At 42.0% G+C, this 19,289-nt stretch overlaps 1 protein-coding gene across 2 annotated transcripts in view; it reads left to right on the top strand.

The window, feature by feature from the left end:
• PALLD (palladin, cytoskeletal associated protein) overlaps positions 1–19,289 on the top strand; it is a 486,054-nt gene that overhangs the window by 232,868 nt on the left and 233,897 nt on the right. For both annotated transcript variants that reach the window (XM_073606212.1, XM_073606220.1), the window contains 2 exons: positions 13,475–13,594; positions 18,357–18,705. In XM_073606212.1, the coding sequence (XP_073462313.1) occupies positions 13,475–13,594; positions 18,357–18,705 (469 nt within the window). The remainder of the gene's footprint in view (positions 1–13,474; positions 13,595–18,356; positions 18,706–19,289) is intronic.

The raw sequence follows: 19,289 nt of genomic DNA, 5'->3' as shown, positions 1-19,289 counted from the left end.
TATTTATATTACGTTTTGTACTTTTCAGAAATGGCAAAAATTATCCCTGAGGAAGATTGCATAATTAACCATTTCGAAACGCGTTGGATTTGAATTTTTGTCATTACTGTAATGCACTGTAATTGTATTGTCTTTATATTCGTTTTTTGTAGAAATTGTTTTTAATTTTTGTATAATAAAAATTGTACTTTTTAATCAATATAATTTTTTTTTAAAGTGATTTTGCCCTTAAAATCCCATTTTCGTGAGGTTCTTCTTTGTACTATTTAGGGATGGTGGCAATTCTTCACACCAACTTTTGAGAGTCTAATTTTTTTCCGTGCCTCATACATGCCCATTCGTGCCTCATCCATGCCTAATACATGCCCATCCATGCCTCATCTGTGCCCATCCCTGCCAATCCGTGCCTCACACATGTCCATCCGTGCCTCATACATGTCCATCTGTACCTCATACATGTCCATCTGTGCCTCATCCATGCCTCTCTGTGCCTCATACAAGTCCATCCATGCCTCATCCTCGCCTCATCTGTGCCCATCCATGCCTCCTTCTGCCCAGTTACCACCGATGAAGTTGATAAACTCCTCTCCATGGCCCACCTCACCACCTGTCCCCTGGACCCTGTCCCCTCACAATTACTGCGACCACCTTCCCACTCTATTCTAAACTCTCTAACCCACATCTTCAACTTCTCCCTCTCCTCCGGCACCTTTCCTTCCCCGCTCAAACATGCACTGGTTACCCCCATACTTAAAAAACCCTCACTAGACCCCACCTGTTTGAATAACTTAAGACCCATCTCACTGCTCCCATTTGCCTCCAAGCTCATCGAACGCCTTGTCCATGACCGAATGAGTCGCTGCCTCACGGACAACAACCTTCTCGACCCCCTGTAGTCCAGCTTCCGTCCACAACATTCCACTGAAACTGCCCTACTAAAACTCACCAATGACCTACTAACTGCTAAAACCAATGGCAATTACTCCATACTCACAATCTTAGACCTCTCTGCTGCCTTTGACACAGTTGTTTCAGTGTCACTTACAACTCCATCTCCTCCGCTCCTCTTCCTCTTTCTGTTGGGGTACCCCAAGGCTCCGTCCTTGGGTCCCTCCTATTCTCGCTCTTTACCTCTTCCCTGGCCCAGTTGATAACCTCTCATGGCTTTCAATACCACCTCTACGCCGATGACACCCAGATCTATCTCTCCACTCCTCAACTCACCCTCTCGCTCTCCTCATGGATCTCAAACTTACCGAATGACATATTGGTATGGATGTCACACCACTTTCTCAAACTCAATCTTTCTAAAACCGAGCTTGTTATATTTCCTTCTTCCCGGCTCCCCCCCCATGAATTCACCATTAAGATCAACAGCACAACCACTGGTCCCTCCGCACATGCCAGGGTGCAGGGTGTAATCCTTGACTCTGACCTCTCCTTCAGCCCCCACATCCAATCACTGGCTAAATCCTGCCGCCTTAACCTCCACAACATCTCCAGAATTCGACCCTTCCCGATTAATGACACCACAAAGCAACTTATTCACGCCTTGACGACTGCAACCCTCTCCTTAATGGCCTACCCTTATGTAGGCTATCCCCCCTTCAGTCTATTGTGAATACTGCTGCTAGACTAATACACCTCATTAACCAATCTGTGACTGCTGCCCCTTTCTGCCAAACCCTTCACTGGCTTCCCCTACCCCAAAATGCTAACCACAACATACAAGGCCTTCTACAACATCGTCCCCAGCTCCATCACCAACCTCGTCTGCAGATATCGCCCAAATTGTCCCCTCCGCTCCTCCCAGGATCTCCTGCTCTCTAGCTCTCTTGTTACCTCCTAAAATGCTCGCCTTCAGGACTTATCCAGAGCCTCTCCCATCCTCTGGATCTCCCTTCCCCAGTGTGTCCGATCAGCCCCTAACCTGTCCACCTTTAGGAGATCCCTGAAAACTCACTTATTCAGGGAAGCCTATCTCACACCCACCTAACAATCATTCCACGCATCTATTACCTTTTGTACCACCACCCCCTCCCTTTAGAATTTAAGCTCTACAAGCAGGCCCCTTCTGTCCCTTCGGTATTGAACTGTACTGTAATTGTGCTGTCCCCCCTCCACATTGTAAAGTGCTGCGTAAACTGTTTGCGCTATATAAATAGTGTATAATAATAATCCATGCCTCATTCATGCCACATCAGTGCTCATCTGTGCCTCATTAGTGCTCATCCATGCCTCATCCGTGCTCATCCATGCCGCATTAGTGCACATTCGTGCCACATCCATGCAAGATAAATGCTCATCCATGCCACATTAATGCCAAATCAGTACTCATCCGTGCCACACCCATGCCATATCAGTACTCATCTGTGCCTGATCCATGCCACATCAGTGCTCAGCCTGATGGTGCTCCCTGCATGTTGGGCCTCTGTATGTGGCCAGGCTGTGTAAAAGTCTCACACATGTGGTATTGCCATACTCAGGAGGAGTAGCATAATGTGTTTTGGGGTGTATTTTTTTCTATGTGTATGCAATGTGTTAGAATTATCTTGACAAAAAATTGACAACTTTTTCATTTTCTTTCCACATTTTCCAAAAACTTGTGGAAAAAATTACATGTTCAAAAGACTCATTATGCCTCCTAGATTATGTGTTGGGGTGTTTGCTTTCCAAAATGGGGTGATTTTTTGGGCGTTTCCATTGTCCTGATGCTCCAGGTCCTTCAAAAGTGTAATAGGTAGTCAAAAAATGAAATGTGTAATTTATGTCCCTAGAACACCTGACGTTACTCCCTGTATGTTGGGCCTCTGTATCTGGCCAGAATGTGAAAAAGTCTCACAAAGGTGGTATCCCCATACTCAGGAGGAGTAGCAGAATGTGTTTTGGGGTGTAATTGCAAGTATGCATATGCCATGTGAGAGAAAAAAACCTTAATTTGCAAAGAATTGCGGGAAAAAAATTACAACTTCAAAAAACTCACCATGCCTCTTACTAAATACCTTGCATTGTCTGCTTTCCAAAAAGGGGTCATTTGGGGGATATTTATACTGTCCTGGTTTGTTAGTGTCTCAAGAAATGGCTGTCAGTACATCAGGTGTGATCAGGTGTGATTAATTTTCAGTGATTGGCACCATAGCTTTTAGACTCTAACTTTCACAAAGACCAAATAGTATACACTGATTTTGGTTATTTTTACCAGATATGTAGTAGTATAAATTCTGGCCAAAATGTATGAAGAAAAATTGCTAATTTGCTAAATTTTATAACAGAAACAAAAAAATGCATTTTTTACAAAATTTTCGCTGTTTCTTCATCTAAGAAAAAGTCTAGTGGTGATTAAATTCCACAAAAAAAGCTCTATTTGTGTGAAAAAAGGGCAAAAATGTCATATGGGTACAGTGTTGCATGACTGAGTAATTGTCATTCAAAATGTGAGACCACTGAAAGCTGAAAATTGGCCTGGTTAGAAAGGGGGTATAAGTGCCCAGTGGGCAAGTGGTTAAAGTATGTTGTAAAATAACAGACTTACTGGATGGATCACCTGGTGAAAATTCAGGGAAGAAGCCTAAAAAAAAGAAAAGTAATGCAGCCATCACATCTAAGAATTGGTAAGCTGCAATTTAATACCTTTTTGTTTTTGGATTTATACCACTTTAATGAATAGGGTGACGTTGTGTTGATTTTATGATTTTAATCATCCAATTATGTGCAAGAAAAAAATCCCGTTTTTTTTTTTTTTTTTCCATTTTCTTTGCACTTGTTTTGATATTCTTTGCAAAATAAATTTTCACCTTAATCACTACAATGAGTGATTGGGTAAATAACCCATATATGGGGCTTTTTTGTACTGATGATGTAAAAAATATTAACTGAAAAATCGGGAGCAGGGACCCCAATTTCGAGCTCTCCAAGGGGGAGGTGCAAGCAGACTATCTTGGTACAAGTAACAAGGGATAAACAGCAGAAATAATAAACAAGTATATAAAACACAATTTTATTTATACAAAAAGTCAAAGGGATATATAATACAAACTATATATATAAAATGCACAGATAACATGGAATTTCAAATTCGACTAGTTTTGCGGGAAACCCGCTTCATCAGGAAATGTATCTGTGAAAAATACAATACAATAGGATATAAATATTTTTCATAGTGAAAGGGGATGAAAGGGGTAATACCAAAACATGAAAAGGGGGGGGGTTATTTTGAGAGGGTAAAAATGATGATTAGTAAACAGGTAAGGGGGGGCTGCTTACCCATGCTGAAGTGCAAACAGAATTCAGGCCCGTCTCCCGTGGCGACTGGGGAAGACACAAATGAGGCCGCAAGGAGACAAACCTCTGCATGAATAAAGAATGAAGGAATGTGTATATAAGCATAGCGAATACATTATATATCTATGGTCCAAACAGTGGGAGTGAGTGAGTGGAACACCAAAAAGCAATAATGAAGGAGACCACAGAAGAGTACAGAAGGGAACCAATACCAAAGACCCTAGTTAAAGGGGTGAGGAAAAGGATGTGGTTTAACGAAAAGAATAAGAAGGGTGATGATGATAGACATCAAGGAAAATCATCCAGGGAAACCAAGCAGTGATTGGGTGGTAGCAATAAACTGGGTAACAAAATACACAGAAATTGCAAGAATGCAAAGGGAATATGACTGAATGGATGTGTGAGAAGCAGCTGGGAGGGAGAGCAAAAAGTAAAGGATGGAACCAGGGAAAGGCACAAGGACCAAGGTTCATGCAGGTGATGAAAAATGAAGGTTGAAACAAAAATGTACCTGTACCAGGTAATATAAATGAGAGGGTCCGGATATAAAGTTATATATATTGACCAGCAGATAAATAATTAAGTCAGTCATTGACAGTGGAAGGATTTATCTTTGCATTTACCACCTAGAAGCACATGTCTACTATGCCTAATAACCCTGGTTCTAAACCCTTTCTGGGTATAGGTATACTCTAGACATAATTTGGGTAGCAGAATTTGTACCCGTCCAATAAATATCAACTTGGATATCAATCCAAAGCTTTGATGTGTGTGGTCATTGCGTGACCCTTCCTGGACTAAACATCCTAGTGGGGAAGGATTAGAAATTCTCATAGATGTTTGTTGCTATCTGCAGCCCGGTTGTGGAATTTGATCCTCACCCTCTTATTGGCTTCCATTTTAGAAAGTGAGGGAAATATGCAAAACACCGATAGAAATAAAACACCATTTATTTAGTAGAGTGGAAAGGGTTAGAACTTCTGTCAGTTTTTTTTACTGCTGTTTGTATTACTACTGGGGAGATTTCCCTTACTTTCTGTGTGGGCCCTGGGATTTATTGCTTCAAAAGTCAGGTCCCTAGAAGTTGAAAATGAATTTATTTTCTTTGGTTAGTTACATAAATTTATCTCAATGGTTGCGAAGGCAGACTTAAATTTTGAGATTTTCTGGAGTTAGGTATGTGCATGAAGACTTCTCTAGTGAGCCTTGGAAAGCCCTTGAGTGTACTGCACTTTGTCATTAAGACGCATAGTGACAGATTGTAAACAACACTGACCAGCTATAGTGGATACTGAAGACAGAGGAGTGGGATATACAAGTGTCTTGTGTCCAATGTATGATTAGAAAATTTGAGATGCTGATTCGTTTTCAAAGTATTTAGGCATATGATTTGCTCATCGTGTTGAGTCAGTGAAAACTGATATTGAACCTGGACGCTTTGATAACCTGGAACCCTGTTAATTTCAAATATTATATGACTTGTGTCCCAGAGGACGAGTTCTCTTTGTGTAGCATGGCTGGTATGCATGGAAACATTAGAACTCATATAATTGAAAAAACATCCAAATCAGGAGACATTGCAGTAGTGAGCCAGGTAGCACTGTTACATTTGAATTATAGAGCTTGACAAAAACTTTAGTTGTGTGTATTTTGTATGCAAGTATTCCCTGGAGTGCTCTGACTCTTATAGTATAATATCTTACTAGTGGTGTTTATGTGCTGTTTTTTGATAGGACTGGTTAAGTGAAATAAATTAGGGTATATATGAATAAGATAACAGCCTTGTCCAATTTACTGGCCCATTATAAATGTAGCGCTGGTAGATTTGCGATCTACCATATGTTAGGTAAATTTAGTAACTTGTTCGTTAAATAGGTTAGGTTTGCCTCTGTTCCAGCTTGGCTGACGTTGTGTGTGTTTCCATACTGACCGGTGGGTGTCGCTGTTATCACTGGTCACTGTTGGAAAGGCAACGTGTCGAAGCATATGGATGCTCTTCTGTCCCGGAGACAACACGGTGGAGGTGGTCCTCCGAGTTGCATTCTGGGCGAGGGCATTTATGGGACAGACGCCATATTGTGGGGGTCATTTTACAGCCACCTGCTGGCCCTCCTGGCCGACAGGTATGCATTAGAGAGCAATCTCGTGGTCCTCCGTTCCGGAGGCCCATGTCGCTGCGGTGCAGGGGTGGGCCCAGAAGCTTGTCTGGGGCCTACCACAGCAGCCAAGGAATGGTCCTGAGCTGTCTATCCAGAGGGAAGAAGCTGGACAACTGAAAAGATCCCAGGGGAGGATCCGTCATGGAAGGATCACGCAGCGTGCTGGTCTGGAGAGGGGCCTGGTGACTCGGTAGGAGGACGTATCCTAAAAGTAACTATACAGCATAGTGTTGCCGGGTTGGCTTAAAGGTTCAAGCACTGTGACTGACGTTCATTACAGAAAACCAATACGTCCTGTGGCAGAGGATCGTACAGGTTTATCCCAAACAAGTCTGTGGCAGAGACTTTTGTTCATGCTACGTACTGGCTGCTAGGCAAGTGAGAGAGGCCTATCCAGGCGAGCAAAGAGTGTGTCCCACGAGGGGAGCGCATTCTATTGTAATATCCAAATTCTACCAGGACATTTGTCAAGAATCTTACAAGAAGATATTTGAGTTTCTTCTGCAGTTTCCTTTCTGCCTCTTTCCTGCTACTTCCTTAGTAAATCGTTTAATAAAGCATTGAAAACGTATTCAAGTGTTGGTGCGTGTATCGTCCAGAGGTAAACTCAACGGAACCCTAGACCCGATGTCGGTAAAACAGAGTGAAGGAGAGTGAAGGTAACAAGCCCGCTTAGACCAGCAGCTCCGCCGAGAGTTATTGGTACATAAATAACCAGTAATAATTATGCAAAAAATTCAGACTGAAACCTAAAAAGCAATTAAACATTGGATTATGAGCTCTTTTTTCACCTTGTACACCTGCTATAACCAACAGTTTCCTTTGCATTGACAAATAAAAATAAAAATATGTCTGTTGGTTGAAGGTATCCAACCTAACCAGTAGGTGACTTCTGTGATGGATATCCCTCATAGTTATCTAAGGTGTAGTCTGTACTTTTGGGGAGATCAATTGACATCCTATGAAAATCACAAGTATCACATAATAGGATTTTGTATTAAATAACAATGTTTCCCAGCCTCTGGATAATTACTTGTAGCCACTAAAGCTGTGCATTGTCTAAGCGTCACCTTTATATTGTCTAGTTAGTCTAGTTATGATCTCTTATTGTTTTTATGTTACTGCTGTGTGCTACTTGTAGTGATGACATTTCACATCCTGGGAATGACTGTTCTGTGTGTTATTTAACTTGAAGATCCAATGAGCAACACTGAAAATATCAGAGCTAATTACACGTGTGGTTTAGAACAATAAGAGAATCTATAGTAGTTTTGTAAATATCTTCTTTATTCATGTTCAGGACTAAAAAATCTTAAGAATAATTTAAATGTTTTTTAATTTTAATAAGTAATTGTGAAATATTGCATTCTTTTTTTAATATTTTCTATTAACTGCTTTGTTGAAAGTGCACTCTTTACAGAACTAAATAGCTAACGTACTAATGGCAAGTCTAAAAAAGTATGATGTATATATATTTTCAACTTCCTTTAACAGACCAAGCTGTGCAGCAAAAGTGGAGATTATAGGGACAAACCATTTAACAGTGATGGGTGCTTAGTTGGTCAGCTTTTGTTTCTTTAGTTAGTCACTTATGTAAAGTCCATCTAAATCTACTGGTCTATCTAAGGCCGGCCATACATGGAGCAAATTGTTGCAGGAAAGAAATTCCCCCATCAACACAGACAGTGCTAACAGGGGAATCCCTCCTGCCAGGCCATTGTCTTCTCCCGGTTGGGGCAGGCAGGGGAAGCCCCCCGCTGGTAAAAGACAGTAATTATCGCCAGCGGCTATAGTAGCTGCTGGCAATAATTGCAAGAGAACCTGGCAGGCTGGTTGTACTCAAGTTGATTGATTGATCAACTTGATCAACTTGGTATATTCAGCCTGCCAATTAACGGTTTGAACCATGTATGGACAGCTTAAGACTAACCTCTACAGTACTGCTGTCCAAGGGGGTCTTTGTTGCTCCACCATAGATAGAGAAGCCACACTTGGACAGCCTGTGTGTTAATGGTCAGGTCACCAGGTAACAGCAAAGGAAATAATAAAAACAGAAAATGAACGCACTCACCACATTTAAAGACTGGTAAGCTGCAACATATTAATGTTCTGTTTTGGGGTTTAGATACGCTTTAATTTACACACACAGCTTACACACATTTTTCCTCCCTGTATGGCACTGCATAGAGTTCACATAGAGACACAATTATAGTGAGAAAAACTACCGCTGTGCCCTCTCTTTAAAAAAACCCAAAAACATTGTTATGGGTGTCCCTAGAATTAAATGCGTACTACCTAAAACAAAGGTTTTATGTAAATAATACAAAATTAGGCAAACCATCAGTTTAAAAATATGTATATTTACAAATGAATAAATAATATTATTGGGTCATACATGTTTTGGGTCACTTATATTTGGTGGCCAGAACTCTTTTTTTTTCTTTTTGGAAAGAGATAGGCTTTGTATGTACCATTGACCTTATTTACTAAGGTAGGGGTCTCCAAACGTTCTATACAAAGGGCCAGTTTACTATCCTTCAGACTTTAGGGGGACCACACTGTGGCCATTGGGAGAGGAAAATATTTTGCATCAGTTGAAGTAAACAAATGGTGTCATTGGGCCCATTGTTGGTGCCATTGGGAGGAACTATGCACCTTTGTTGGTGTCAGTGAATGAAATTCTGCCCTAAGAGCCAGATAAAAGCAAGCAAAGGGCTGCATCCAGCCCCCTGTTTGGAGACCACTGAAACCCATATAAACCATACAGTAAAATACTTTCATAGCTTGGGTTCCTCTGAGCTGATAAAAAGTGAAATGTAATTGGCTCTTGAGGGTTATTGCTCTTATAGTCAGAGCATTACTTAGACACTACTTTATGAAATAAACCTGTTTGAGGGAACAGACGGTAGTATGTTATGCTAAGTGATTCAGCCAGACCAGTTCATGCATGTCCCTAATAACTCCTCTATATTTTCTTCAGAATACTGACACTGTGTTGGTCCAATTTCTCCCTCTTACAAATTTGACTCATACAGGAAAATGAACAGTGGAAAAAGAAGGAAAAATTAAGCTTAAGTGGACTGCAATAAGAAGGCAATGAACATATAATTTAAGTAAAATAATTTATAGGGTTGTTTTGGAACTTACTATGTAGGCCAGGAAATTAAATATGTAGCCAGACAAATAGCGAATTCGTTAGCAAAATGTTAAACAAGGGGAAGTTATTAATGGCGAATACAGCTGCTAAGAGGTAAAATGTTATTATACAGGTAAAACATTATGGGCCTCATCCAACACTCTTCCATGGAGAAGAAGAAAGCTTGAAAAGTACCAAAATGTTGTTATGTGGCAGAACATGACTGATGCCGCGTACACACGACCGGACTTTCGGTCAAACTAGGTCCGACGGTCTTCCCGACGGACTTCCGCTGGACTTATGACGGACTTTCCAAACGAACGGACTTGCCTTCACACGACCGGACTTTCCGGCAGACTAGGTCCGCCGGTCTTCCCAACAGACTTTCGACAGAGTTACGGCGGACTTCCGAATGAACAGACTTGCCCACACACGGACTAAAGTCTGTTAATTTTGAACGTGATGAGGTACGACGGGACTAGAAAAGGAAGTCAATCCCGCCGCTTTTATCGGCAAGATTGACACCTTGCGAGCCCCGTTGCAGAGCATACCAGACAAATTTTAAGGGGAACCCACCATGCCGAAAAAAATGGCGTGGGGGTCCCCCAAAATCCATACCAGACCCTTATCCGAGCATGCAGCCCGGCCGGTCAGGTAAGGGAGTGAGGACGAGCGAGCGCCCCCCCCCCCTGAACTGTACCAGGCCGCATGCCCTCAACATGGGGGGTAGGTGCTTTGGGGAAGGGTGCGCCCTGCGGCCCCCCCACCCCAAAGCACCTTGTCCCCATGTTGATGAGGACAAGGGCCTCTTCCCGACAATCCTGGCCGTTGGTTGTTGGAGTCTGTGGGCGGGCAGCTTATCGGAATCCGGGAGCCCCCTTTAATAAGGGGGCCCCCAGATCACGGCCCCCCACCCTATGTGAATGAGTATGGGGTACCCATACCCATTCACCTGGGGGGAAAAAAGTGTCAACAAAAAACACACTACATAGGTTTTTAAAGTAGTTTATTAGTCAGCTCCAGGGGTCTTCTTCCGACCTCGGGGGTCTCTTCTGACTTCTCCGCTCTCTCCGGCCTCTTCTCCCGTTCTCCGGCCTCTTCACTCGGTGTCCGGTTCTTCTCCCGCTCTCCGACCTCTTCTCCTGGTGTCCGGTTCTTCTCCCGCTCTCCGGTTCTTCTGCCGGGCTCCTCCGCTATCTTCTGCTCTTTTGCCGCTCTTTCGCTAGCGGTGGCCCGGTCTTCTCCGTTGTCTTGTTCCTTCTTCTCTTCTTCCGATGTTGACACGACACTCTCTCCCACTGTAATGCTGTGTTTGCGGTGCGCAATGACTTATATAGGCATGGGGCGTGGTCACTGGGTGGTGACCCCGCCCCTTATGACGGCACAGTCCCAGCATGCCCCGGGACTGTGACATCATAAGGGGCGTGGTCACCAGGTGACAGAAAGGGGGTCCTAGTAGATGATAGGCTCAGCAATGGCATGCAGTGCCAAGCTGCTGCTAACAAAGCAAACAGAATATTAGCATGCATTAAAAAGGGGATTAACTCCAGAGATAAAATGATAATTCTCCCGCTGGAGCAAGTACAAAGAAGGGCAACTATGCTAATAAAGGGTCTGGAGGATATTATGCCTTGTTTCCACTGAGCGGATCGGTTCGGGTCGGTACAGTTTGAATGGCCTAGAATGGTCCGGTCTATTCAGGTGAGTGTTTCCACTGCAAGTGGGACCACAAGAGGCCATACAGGGTTTAGAAAAAATGCCTCAGCATAGCACAGCAGAGGGTTTTCTGTCAGCCAGTCAGTGGAATGTATTGTAGCTCCGCCCTAACCCAACCGTTCCATTTTCTATGGCCCCACATCTGAAGCAGGACCCTGAATGGAGCGGTACGGTTCAGTTGTATGGGCTGCTTTCATAATGGAAACTACCCAAAATAGCGTACCCTACCGAACCAAACCGAACCAATCCGCTCAGTGGAAACTAGGCATTAGTTATGAGGAAAGATTGAGAGCGCTGAACTTATTCTCTCTGGAGAAGAGAAGCTAGAGAGGGGATATGAGTTCAACTTATAAATACCGTACTGGTGACCGCACAATAATGATAAAACTTTTTTGTGGAAGGGAGTTTAACAAGACACGTGGCCACTCATTAAAATTAGAAGAAAAGAGGTTTAACCTTAAACTAAGAGGGTTCTTTACTGTAAGAGCGGCAGGGATGTGGAATTCCCTTCCACAGGCGGTGGTCTCAGCGGGGAGCAATGATAGTTTAAAAAAACTATTAGATAAGCACCTGAATGACCGCAACATACAGGAATATACAATGTAATACTGACACATAATCACACACATAGGTTGGACTTGATGGACTTGTGTCTTTTTTCAACCTCACCTACTATGTAACTATGTAACTCAGGGAATGCACTTACCAGAAGTGCATGCCTATCCTGCAACAGATTGGGCAAGCAAAGCTCATATGATCCCATGCCATAGTGTGCATTTTGGTGTCAGAGGCATGGGAATGGCAGTTCTGGAAAATAAATGACATACCACACAAAGCAGTTACAATAATGTGTTAAAAACTTTATTAATGCTTAAAAAAGAGAACATGTAGAATTCTACTCATATCTGTCCCTGATTGCAGAGCCAGAAATAAGTTATATAAAGCTTAACCCTAACCCTTATATGCAACAATCCCCAACCTTAAAGCGGGGGTCCACCTATCTATTGTTTTTTTTTTTGGAGTTCATTCACAAACTTTTCTTCTCATGATTATCTACTCACATGTTCTGTGTAATAAGTCCGCCTGTGTCCGATTTTGTTGTAAAGAATAACTTATAAAATTCACTGAAGGCGGTTTCCATCTTCATTGTGGGCATTTGAAGCCCACAAGCATGTATTTCCTGGATGCGGTGAATGCTGTGCTCCCAGCATTCACCGAGATGTTGTGATGACGCTGTTGCACAATGCATGCTGGGAAGCCTGAGACTAGCTCCCAGGGGACTGTGGGAGGTCTGGGAGAGGCTAAAAACACACCTACTCCCATGGGAGGAAAACCAGGAAGTGCTAAGAAGATTAGAAAAAACAAGGTAATTAGGGCGATTTAAAGTTTTTTACACAGCATGTCAGCATCTAGGCAAGGAAGAGAATGCATAGAGATAATGTTCAAAATTTGGGTGGAACCCCGCTTTAAGCTAAGAGGGGCTATTTATAAAGGTGTTAACACAACTTTCTGCAGGGATTCTCACATTTTTCCAGTTGAATTCAATCAAAAAATTGTGGGAAAACTGGGAACCTTTATAAATAGACCCCTTAATGAATTGAACTAAAAAAGGAAAGACTTGAATTGTTATAGAGAACAATTAAAAAAAGTTATTTGTACATAAGCAGTGCCCTAAAAAAAGAACAACTTGGATATAATTTCTCCTGACAAATAGCAGTGCAGTTCCTGTGCCTATAGCCTTAAAGCTGTATATCTGCTGTGTGAGATCATTTAAGGCACTGCTGCCCCTGTCTGCTACTCTCATGCAATTTGGAGTGAGATTCGGTGATATCACTGTGCTTCTTATTATTGCTGGAGAGGAAACATATGTCACTTGTACAATAAAAAAAAATTGAATTTTTTTGGGAGGGGAGGGGGAGTTACTTTCTTAATTTTACAAAGGCGATAACACAGTGATAACATAGTTTATTATCTTTTCTTGTTTGACAGTAGCCTAGCCATTCATCCTGGAGCTCAACATAAACAGTTATTTAGGCTTAATTACTGTATTTATCCAAAGTGGGTATTACGGTACCTAGATGTGATATTGTTAAAAGTTCTAGTCTTGCATTTCATATTTAGCTGCAGCTAAATTATTTAGTAATATAATATAGTGTTAACTTGTGCTTTCTGTTTGATCCAGAGGAGATCTGTACGCTGGTGATTGCTGAGACCTTCCCAGAAGATGCTGGAACCTTTACTTGCACAGCAAGAAATGACTATGGATCAGTGACCTGTAGTGCGCAGGTCACCGTGCTTTCTGGTATGTCATTGGTGTGATATCTGCTATGCTATTGTCAAAATGGTTTCTAGTGTGAAGGGCCTTAAAAAAGTATTCATACCCCTTGAAATTTTCCACATTTTGTCATGTTAAAACCAAAAATGTAAATGTATTTTATTTGGATTTTATGTGATAGACCAACACAAAGTGGCACATAATTGTGAAGTGGAAGGAAAATGATAAATGTTTTTCAACATTGCATTTGTATTCAGCCCCTTTACTCTGATACCCCTAACTAAAATCTAGTGGAACCAATTGCCTTCAGAAGTCACCAGATAGTAAATAGAGTAAACCTTTGCGTAATTTAACCTCAGTATAAATACAGCTGTTCCGTGAAGCCCCCAGAGGTTTGTTAGAGAACCTTAGTGAACAAACAGCATCAGGAAGGCCAAGGAACACACCAGACAGGTCAGGGATAAAGCTGTGGAGATGTTTAACCTCCCAGGCGGTATTCCCGAGTCTGGCTCGGGGTGGAATTTCAGAACCAAAAGCGGTAACCCCGAGCCAGACTCGGGATCGCATCGCAGGATCCAGGAAGCGCTTACTTACCTTGTCCCCTGGATCCTGCGATGTCTCCCCCCACTGTGAGGGGCTCGTCCTCTGCTCGATTCATCACGGAGCCGAGCTCCGTTCCCTGCGAGTGTTGCGGCACACGGGGACGGAGAACGGCGCCAAATTCAAAAAGTGAAACACACACAATACATAATGTATACTGTGAACTTACAGATTACATTACTGTATGAAATTATTTCACCTCCCTTTTGTCCCTAGTGGTTTCTCCAGTGCCCTGCATGTAGTTTTATATTATAAAAACTGTTCTTTCTGCCTGGGCACTGGTGATTGTCCATGGCAACCAAAACCGTCAGGTCAGGGATTTTACATCAAAAGTGGTTTTAGACCAGCTAGAAAACAGCGATTATAAATTAGAATCACTTGCAGAAACGAGCGATAGTGATTTGTGCGGAGATCCATCATCAAACACTGGAAAGTAATGACAGCGAAAATTCTGCAACTGAGCAAATGTCAGTGTTTTTGATTTGATTACATTAAATAATTTTTATTATTATTATATTATTATTTGGTATAATTATTTATAGTTATTTATTATATTATAATTTATGATTTCGTGTTTCAAAATTTATCATACCCGGGATGTCTACTAGACTCTGGTTTGGGCAGATTTAAGTGAGTTATTCCTAAGAATTACAGGCCTACAATATAAAATGCCAAATTTCCATGCAAAGTAATCGTACCACTTTCAGCATCAAAAATATTAAATAATCATACTGCCAAGGAGGTTAAAGCAGGGTTCCCAAGCCTCTGAAAATTGAAAGAGTATGGCACAACTGCAAACGTAGCAAGACATGGCTGTCCACCTAAACTGACAGGCCAGGCAAGGAGAGCATTAATCAGAGAAGCAGCCAAGAGCCCCATGGTAACTCTGGAGGAGCTTCAGAGATCCACAGCTCAGGTGGGAGAATCTGTCCACAGGATAACTATTAGTCATGCACTCCACAAATCTGGCCTTTATGGAAGAGTGGCAAGAAGAAAGTCATTGTTGAAAGAAAGCCATGAGAATTCCTGTTTGCAGTTTGCAAGAAGCCATGTGGGGGACACAGTAAATATGTGGAAGAAGGTGCTCTGGTCAAATGAGACCAAAATTTAACTTTTTGTCCTAAAAGCAAAATGCTATATGTGGCAGAAAACTAACACTGCACATCACCCTGAACACACCATCCCCACCGTGAAATATGGTGGTAGCAGCATCATGTTATGTTGATGCTTTTCTTTAGCAGGGACAGGGAAGCTGGTCAGAGTTGATGGGAAGATGGATGGAGCCTAATACAAGACTTGAAAATTGCTGTTCACAGATGCTCTCCATCCAATCTGACAGAACTTGAGCTATTTTGCAAAGAACAATGGGCAAAAATGTCACTCTTGAGATGTGCAAAGCTGGTAGGGACATCCTCAAAAAGACTTGTAATTGCAGCGAAAGGTGGTTCTACAAAGGATTGACTCAGGGGGGCTGAATACAAATGCACTCCACACTTTTCACATATTTATTGGTAAAGATTTTGGAAAACCATTTATCATTTTCCTTCTACTTCACAATTATGTGCCACTTTGTGCTGGTCTATCACATTAAATCCCAATAAAATACATTTACATTTTTTGTTGTAACATGATAAAATGTGGAAAGTTTTAAGGGATAAGAATACTTTTTTAAGGCACTGTAAGATCAAGTTAAAATGTAGGGCGTCCCAAAAATTGTATACACAATTTGAATGATTATAAAGTCAGTACTTATTACTATACAGTTCACTTTCAAATTTTAAAATACTTTTTTATACTTCGTGCCTGTTCTCGAACTGGTCTAGGCATTGCTGATAAGGTGAAGCATAGAATTACAAACATTGTAAATAATTTTGTTTACTATTTGGGCGCATTCTCTTTCAATGGCCACTCCTAAACTGGTTGAAAATGCAGAGGTTTTTTACCTTACTGCATTCTATGCAGTAAGGTAAAATACCTTCTGCATGCAGCTCCCTGCCCCTAAATACAAACCTGAGCTCAATCTTGATCCAGCGATGTGCAGTAGACCTGAGGCTCTCTTGGCTCTCTCCCTCCTCATTGGCTCAGATATAGCAGTGGGAGCCATTATTGTCAATAACAGCCAGTGAGGAGGGAGAGGGGGGTTAAAACCTGCTCTGTGTGTCTTATGGACACACAGAGCGGAGCTTGGGAGTGAGCATGCATGAGTGCCCCCATAGCAAACGGCTTGCAATGGCGGTACTTGGCGGGGGGAGGAGCCAGGGCCACCGGTGGGGGACCCAAGAAGTGGAGGATCTGGCTGCTCTGTGCAAAACTATTGCGCAAAGTAGGTAAGTATTGGTAACACGCTTGTTTTTTTGAGAAAAAAAAGACTAGCCTTTACAATCATTCATGGTTGCCGGTTTTGTAGAAAAATGTTATCTTTTAGAAATCCCAATGAGAGAAATTTCAGTGGATTGAGGTCTGATGAATGTGTAGGGTATTCTACTGAACCTCTTAGCCCAATCCATCTGTTTGTTAGATTCTCATCTAGGCCCTGACATCACAATGGGCATCCCATCTTGTTGTCCTCATCTCAAAAACGTTCTGGAATATGTGGCATGACAGTTTCCAGCAGCAAGTTCAAGTAAATGGCTCCAGTTACAGTACTATAAAAAAAAATGGTGACATGTCTGCTGACATCCGATCTGCCCCGATCTGATCCACTCCTCAAAATAGGGCGGCACAGTGGTGTAGTGGATAGCATTTTCGCCTATCAGTAAGAAGGGTCGCTGGTTCAAATCCCAACCACGACACTACCTGCCTGGAGTTTGCATGTTCTCCCTGTGCCTGCGTGGGTTTCCTCCGGGTACTCCGGTTTCCTCCCACACTCCAAAGACATGCTGGTAGGTTAATTGGATCCGGTCTAAATTGTCCCTAATATGTATGAATGTGAGTTAGGGACCTTGGATTGTAAGCTCCTTGAGGGTAGGGACTGATGTGAATGTACAATGTAAATGTAAAGTGCTGCGTAAATTGACGGCGCAATATAAGTACCTGAAATAAATAAATAAATAAAAATCCAGACGGATGGATGTCCTATTTTCCATCCATCTGGCGGATCAGATCAGATGAAAACGGACAGGCGGTCCGTAATCATCCGATCCCTCCATGGGGACAGCGGACTCTCTGACAGGTCCGTCCCTGTACAGAGTGCAGAGACGGACTTGTCATCCGCCGGCTCATCGGGGATCGACGGAGCGATCTCCACTGAGCAAGCGAAGTAGTGAAAACGGACAGCCCCGTGTGAAAGGGGCCTAAGGGTGTACAAGTGGCAGTGTTGTCATCAATGTAAAACCTATTGAATTGATTCTCTTTTACAATGAGGCTGATTTACTAAAGGATTCCAGGTTGTTTACACAATAAATTGTGTGAATAATCATTTCAATTTTCCAATCATGTGCAGATGAAATACAACCCCAATTCCAAAAAAGTTGGGACGCTGTGTAAAATCTACATAAAAACAGAATGCAATAATTTGCACATGTCATAAATCTCACAATAGAAAATAGAAAAACATTTTTTTTTTTTTACATCGGATTGGATAATTGCAGTAAAACTAATTTTGTTGTGTGTAAACTCTCAAATCTGTTAGTAAGTCAGCCTCAGAATATGGTTTCTTTTGAAACTAAGTTGATTGACTTAGCTCTTTTCTTGTCATCTTAAAGAAGTGAATGTGGTATAACTTCTGATCTGCGTGAAATGCAATAGAAGACTACTTGTGATTTCAATTTCAGTGGAACTGCAAATAACAGCATGGTTTGGCCTTAGAAGAGTTAGGCCAGCTGGTATTTGCTTTAAACAGCCTAAAACAGTCTATAAATACAATATTCTTGTTGGATTCAGATTGGCAGGCATATTCTATGGTTTCTCACATAGAGATTTTGCTTTATAACATATTCTCCTCACGGGGATCGATTTACCTCTATGCATTCACAGAATTTATCAAAATTTGATAGTAAAAAATTTAGGATAGACAATATCTGTTACATGACAAATAGACTGGAAGGGAAAGCTTGCTTTTTTTTTTAGCAAAGTGTTTGACTGTTTTACTGGATTATTACTGGAACACAGGAAAGGTTCTGGAATGCATCCATGTTGTTTTAAGGTGAATCATATTTTTACCTTGGGCTCTTTGTTTTCTCTCTCACAGCAAATAATGAGCGGACCAGAAGTGATGTGTCAAGTGGAGAGATTAGTGGTTATGATTTCCAGAAGCATTTGTCTCCTTCTCCTATAGCAGCTAAAAGTAGTGGCCTTGAAATGCCATCAAAGAAAACTCTGGAGTGTTTTCAGCCCAGCAATCTGGCGTCAAAACCAACCCTAGAAAGAAGTAATCTGCAACTAAATACTTTGGAGCGGAAAACCAATGGTGTACACAGTAATAATAGTTTCAATGGAGTTAACAGCAATCAAGATAGCATCTATTCCACTCCCACCTCACCTAGCACATTGGCTTCACCTACCAAAGAGCCTCCACCAGTGCCTTTCAAGCCTAAACTGTGAGTACCACCTCTAATACTGTACATTAGAGGATAGTGAGTTGTAAGAGAGAAATGTTTAAGGAAACAAATTAAAGCAATGGTGTCAGGAAGCCAGTATGCTTTTTGGTCCAGCTGTCTCAATAATCCATTTCCGCTCAGCATTCATAAGCACAGAGAGCCTGTAGCCAGAGTTGGAGCTATTTATCACAGTGGTCCACATGGCATTTGTGGTACTTGGGAGCCTGATGATGTATTTTCGTATGCTGCTCCTGCATCTTGCATTTTCTGTGTGTCATGCTAAACAGGCAGCATTGACAGCATTGTGTATACTGATTTCTGCCTGCTTCCTAACTCTATATAAAGGTTGTGTATATATTCCGTTTTGCAGTGACAAGAACAGGGTGATCAATACCACATAATGAGATATTGACAATTCAGAAAGAGCAGCTTTAATACATGTAGTAAAAATGATCACCTGTAAAATCAGGGGTATGCAACCTGGGGCCCTCCAGCTGTTGTGGAACTACATTTCCCATGAGGCATTGCAAGGCTGGCAGTTACAGTTACTCCCAGAGGCATGATGGGACTTGTAGTTCTGCAAC

Source organism: Aquarana catesbeiana, linkage group LG01 (genome assembly GCF_042186555.1).
Source record: "Aquarana catesbeiana isolate 2022-GZ linkage group LG01, ASM4218655v1, whole genome shotgun sequence".
Lineage (NCBI taxonomy): Eukaryota > Metazoa > Chordata > Amphibia > Anura > Ranidae > Aquarana > Aquarana catesbeiana.
The sequence above is the reverse complement of the archived record's forward strand: the minus strand, read 5'-3'. Positions and strand labels throughout refer to the sequence as shown.